The 5,000-nt window shown below is 41.6% G+C and overlaps 1 protein-coding gene across 1 annotated transcript in view; it reads right to left on the reverse strand.

Annotated features, from left to right (window-relative positions):
- Positions 1–5,000, reverse strand: part of Dhc93AB (Dynein heavy chain at 93AB) — a 207,604-nt gene that overhangs the window by 17,556 nt on the left and 185,048 nt on the right. Inside the window, exons 64-66 of the mRNA XM_076176389.1 lie at positions 4,045–4,188; positions 2,343–2,480; positions 664–889 (exon numbers count right to left, since the gene is read on the reverse strand). Of these exons, the coding sequence (XP_076032504.1) occupies positions 664–889; positions 2,343–2,480; positions 4,045–4,188 (508 nt within the window). The remainder of the gene's footprint in view (positions 1–663; positions 890–2,342; positions 2,481–4,044; positions 4,189–5,000) is intronic.

Here is a 5,000-nt window from a genome sequence, read left to right on the forward strand (position 1 = left end):
GTTTGCATCCTCTCCTTTTGTCGTTCTCCGAAGTGTGTAAATGAAGAAAAAAAAATCGTGCAAATCGAACTCGCGTGTACTGAATGCCCTGTTCCATCCCTGAGAAACAGGGAACAGGGCACTGTATTTTAGTACAATTTTTGTCATTTTCTTTGAAGTTAGTTGGCAAAGAAAAGAAATTCGAACTCATGTACATCGAACTAACCTGATATGCCCTGTTCTTTGGTTTCCAGAACGGACTTTCCTTTTTTTTTTTTTTTTCTTAACCCTTGTTTTATCGTTCTGCGAAGTATATAGAAAAGAAAAGAAAACGTGTACGTCGAACTCGCCTGTGTTGAAAGGATAAATCCTGTTCTATTACTGGAAACAGGGGGCTCCCGCAACGGTCCTTTTTTTTTTTTTTTTTTTTTTCTTTTTTTACCCTTTTTTGTCGACCTTCGAAGTGTGTAGCTTGGATTAAAAAATAAATAATAAATAAATAAATAAATAAATAAACGTACATCGAACTCGCCTGTGTTGAAGAGATGGGCCCTGTTCTACCCCTGGGAACAGAGCCTTCCGGAACGCCCCTTTCTGGACATTTCTTATTAATACCCTTTGTGTCGAACTTCGAAGTGCGTAGACAAAAAAAAACAAAAAAAAGACCGTTCACATCGAACTCGCCTGTGTTGAAGGGATAGGCCCTGTTCCACCCCTGGGACCCAAACTTGCGTCTCTCGGCCACGCAGGCGTGGAAGTAACAGAGAGAGAACAGGAGCGACTTGAACTCGGTCTCTCTCGAGCACATCTCCATCGTCTCCTGCGAGAAGTTGGAGAGAGCCTTGTGCAAGTTGGCCTGCATCCCCCGCGGCGGCTCGTTCGTCATCTTGATGGCCGATTCCAAGATGCCCTGGAACGAGAATTCCGGTTCAGTGAAACGGGTAAACACGGGCTCGCAACTTCGGGAGTTTCGGGAATGGGCCTTTCTGGTCCATTGGAGAAAATGCGGAGGTTACAGTCTGAGGCGATTAGGTTAGAGAAGTACCCTTGGGTACTGTGGTAGATTCATATATTCAAGAGTTATTGATTTAGACAATAAATAAGTATATATATATATATATATATATATATATATATATATATATATATATATATATATATATATATAAATAATAATAATAATAATGATAATAATAATAATAATAATAATAATAATAACAACAATAATAATAATAATGACAATAATAATAATAATAATAACAATAATAATAATAATAATGACAATAATAAAAATAATAATAATAATAATAATAATAATAATAATAATAATAATAATAATAATAATAATAATAATAATATTAATGATAATAATAATAATAATAATAATAATAATAATAATAATAATTAATAATAATAATAAAATAAAACAAAAACTAGGTGTCTTGGGTACTGTGGTAAGTTAAGATATTTAAGGGATATTGCTTTATACAAAATAAGAATAAAAAACTAGGTATTTTGGGTACTGTAGTGAGTTGAAATATTTAAGGGACATTAGTTTATATCAAATAATAAGAAAAAGACTAGGTGTCTTGGGTACTGTGGTGAGTTCATATAACTAAAGGATATTGGTTTATACAAAAAAAAAAAAAAATGGGCATCCAACAAAACTGAATGAAAACGTTTGGTATTAACGAAAGCAGTCTTAGAAATTTCCATGACTTAAAGACAAAAAAATTAACGTTATAAGTCACAAATAGTATAAAACTACACTGCACTGCTGAACCTATTCACCTCCCCAGCAAGAGGAGGTGATCGATCTTAGCATACTAAGAGTGGGTCCCGATCGATGAAAACCTCATTCATCCTGTAGGCCGCTCGCTCGTCAACTTTGATCATCTAGTCACTGCCTGTCAGCAAGGCCGACGTTGGATCGCCTTCCTGCGTGGCCATAGTTGCCGGTAACCGACGTTCGTCCAGTGCTAACCAGAACAAAATCAGTAAGGTTTGATGTTGACTTCAAGAGATGGAGGACTTAAATGATTTTGTGGTGAATAAAGTGAGCATGGGCCTTTGACTATGTGCTGACTAATGACTTTGATTAACTGAGTTGGGCGGAGCCTCTGACTGAAAGGCTTTATTTCTAAACAAAGCCTAAGCGCAAACTGAGACGCAGGCGGCAGAGGCAATGCAGCACAGATCAAACGAAGATTTCCTGTTGTTGAATTGAAGTCCATTTTGAACTTACTTGAAATACTTCTAGATGACCTCAGCCTTTCAGGTGAGAAAGAAGTTCAAACTTCAATTCAGCAACAGAAAGTCTGCCTTTGCTGCGTCACCTGTGTCGCCTGCGTCGGAGGACCCACCTGTGGGAGGATGTGGTTCTCCGGGCGGTTAGCCGGTTCGGCACTCATGAAGACGCGGTAGTCTTCGTGGGCGCCCGTGGCGTGCTCCTCCAGTTTCTTTTCCAGCCGCGGAAGCCATTTCTTCACCAAGTGGATGTTCTGCCGGAAGGAAGAGGAGGATCATGAGGGAGGAGGGTGCCCTAAGGAAGGGAGAAGTGGAGTTTGATGGGAGGAGGGTAAAGAATAAGAGGGAGATGGAGGGAGGGAGAGAGAGAGAGTGAGGGAAATAGAGGAGGGAGGAGGTGGAGTTTGGTGGGAGGAGGGTAGAGAATAAAAGGGAGGTGGAAGGAAGGAGGTTAAAGGAAGTTGAGGAAGGTGTCCTAAGAAAGGAGGTTGTAGTGTTAGGAAGCAGAAGGGTAAAGGCTCTCGTTGAAGAAGGAAATGGAGGGAAGGGTGTTTAGGAGGGAGGAGGGTATGCTAAGGAAGGAGGAGGGAGGAGGGAGGAGGGTAGAGAACAAGAGGAAGATCGATGGGTAGGCGATCGATGGGTGGGACTCGTTAGGAAAGGAAGCAGCCATAGAGGAACTGGATACATGTATATCTCCTGGAGATCGTCGAGCCTATTCTTCTAGAGAGAAATGAAGGAAGACTCATTCAAAGAGTAAAGATGATGAAGAGCTTACGCCAGGAGGCGCTGAGTAGCTGCAGCCGAAACCGTCACCTTTGCCTTATGCGCTTGGACTGTTGGGTGGGAATCGGAAAGGAATACGGGATTCGAACTCAGAGGGACTCATAACGAGGCACAAGGAGGAGGGTTCCTCAAGAAAGAGGTGTTGTGAAGAAGAACTCCTTGAAGAGAGAGAGAGAGAGAGAGAGAGAGAGAGAGAGAGAGAGAGAGAGAGAGAGAGAGAGAGAGAGAGAGAGGGGGGGAGAGAGAGAGAGAGAGAGAGAGGAAGGAGAAAGAAAGGAAGGAGAGAGAGAGGAAGAAGAGACAGAGGAAGGAGAGGAAAAAAAGAGGAGAAAAAAAGGAGAAGAAAGGGAGAGAGAAGAAAAAGAGAGAGAAGAGAGAAAAAGAGGAGAAGAAAGGAAGAAAGAAGAAAAAGAGAGAAGAGAGAAAAAGAGAGAGAAGAAAGATTGAGAGAAGAAATATATAGAGAGAAGAAAAATAGAGAGAAGAAAGATAGAGAGAGAAGAAAGATAGAGAGAGGAAACAGAGAGAAAGAAGAAAGAGAGAGAGAAGAAAGAGAGTAAGTGAGCAAATGAGTGAATGAGGGAGAGAAAGAGAGAGAGGAAAGAGAGAGAGAGAGGAAGGAGAGAGAGAGAGAGAGAGAAAGAGAGAGAGAGAGAGAGAGAGAGAGAGAGAGAGAGAGAGAGAGAGAGATTTAGGCCCAAAGACATGAATGAAGGAATGGATAACTGATTCCCGAAGTGACCCCAACACGATCAGCATTATTAATTAAATATATTGATTCAATACCATTGTCCCTCAATACTACTCCTCCAGTGACAAGAACATTTTACTCGCTGTTGGCGTAATCAGAGGCGTGCTGGCCTCGCATTCGCTCAGTTGTGAGTGCGAATCCCGCACTCCTCTCTGATTCCCAGGGTGATTTTTACCTGCCCCAACAGTCTCCAAAGCGTATAACAGAGGAAAAGGTGACTGTTTCGGCCGCAGCTACTCAGTGCCTCCTGGCGTAAACTTCTCGCCTGGCCACCTGCTCACCTGGAGGATGACCCAGTGGCCGCCCTTGGCCGCAACCCCAAGGGCTTCTTCGGCCACTCTCTCCTGCCCCTGGCCCAGGGAGACGTTGTGGAGTTTCCTGTTATCGCAACTGAAGCCAAGCTGCTGGCCGAGGCGCTCCACGTCCTGCAGGGACGAAGAGAAGAGTCACAGTTTCGTTACCGGTAATCAATGCTTATTCTGTCCTTGATGGAGTCTGCCCTGCCCGAAGAGGTGGAGGCATAGACGGGGAGTAGAGGAGAGATCTGAGAAATTGAGAAACTTTCGGGAGGGCAAAGGCCTATCGGTTGCGGCAAGCCGGTGTCTTTTTTTTTTTTTTTTTTTTTTTTTTAGATATCACAGGAGGATCAAGGGTCGGAGAAAGGTAGATACAGCAAGATTTTTGTTTTCTTATGGCAATAAACAGCGCTTGTATCCATAGTGGACAATGTCGAAGAAGTAAATCAGAGATGGTAAAGGAAAATTTAAGTTTATCTATTCATCTATTCATTAATTTTTGTTTATTTATGTATCTATTTATTTATTTATTTGTGTATTTTTTAAAGAAAGGAATTAATCTTCAGTCATGAAAATTTGTGTGTGTGACACTGGTCCTTAAGGGTGTCAGAGAAGTCCCAAAAATATTGACTACCGTAGGATGGGCTAATCGGGCCATCACTGGGTTGGGGGGGGGGGGTTGAATGGGCCATATAAAAGATATTAATTTCTTTTTTATTAAAATTGGTTTTAAAATATTTCACTTTTACCCTGAATAAATACCTACCTCCATTTTACCAGAATTTTATTTACCAGTTGTAACATAATTTTTAATACTTGAATAACTTTTATATGACCCATTTACCCCAGTGATGGCCCGATTACCCTATCCTACGGTAATTAAAACTTATGCAACCAATACTCCCACGGGGACAGGAAGAAAGGTAAGACTGCGATTAGAC

Source organism: Oratosquilla oratoria, chromosome 39 (assembly GCF_046742065.1).
Source record: "Oratosquilla oratoria isolate Oo_2021 chromosome 39, ASM4674206v1, whole genome shotgun sequence".
NCBI classification, from domain to species: domain Eukaryota; kingdom Metazoa; phylum Arthropoda; class Malacostraca; order Stomatopoda; family Squillidae; genus Oratosquilla; species Oratosquilla oratoria.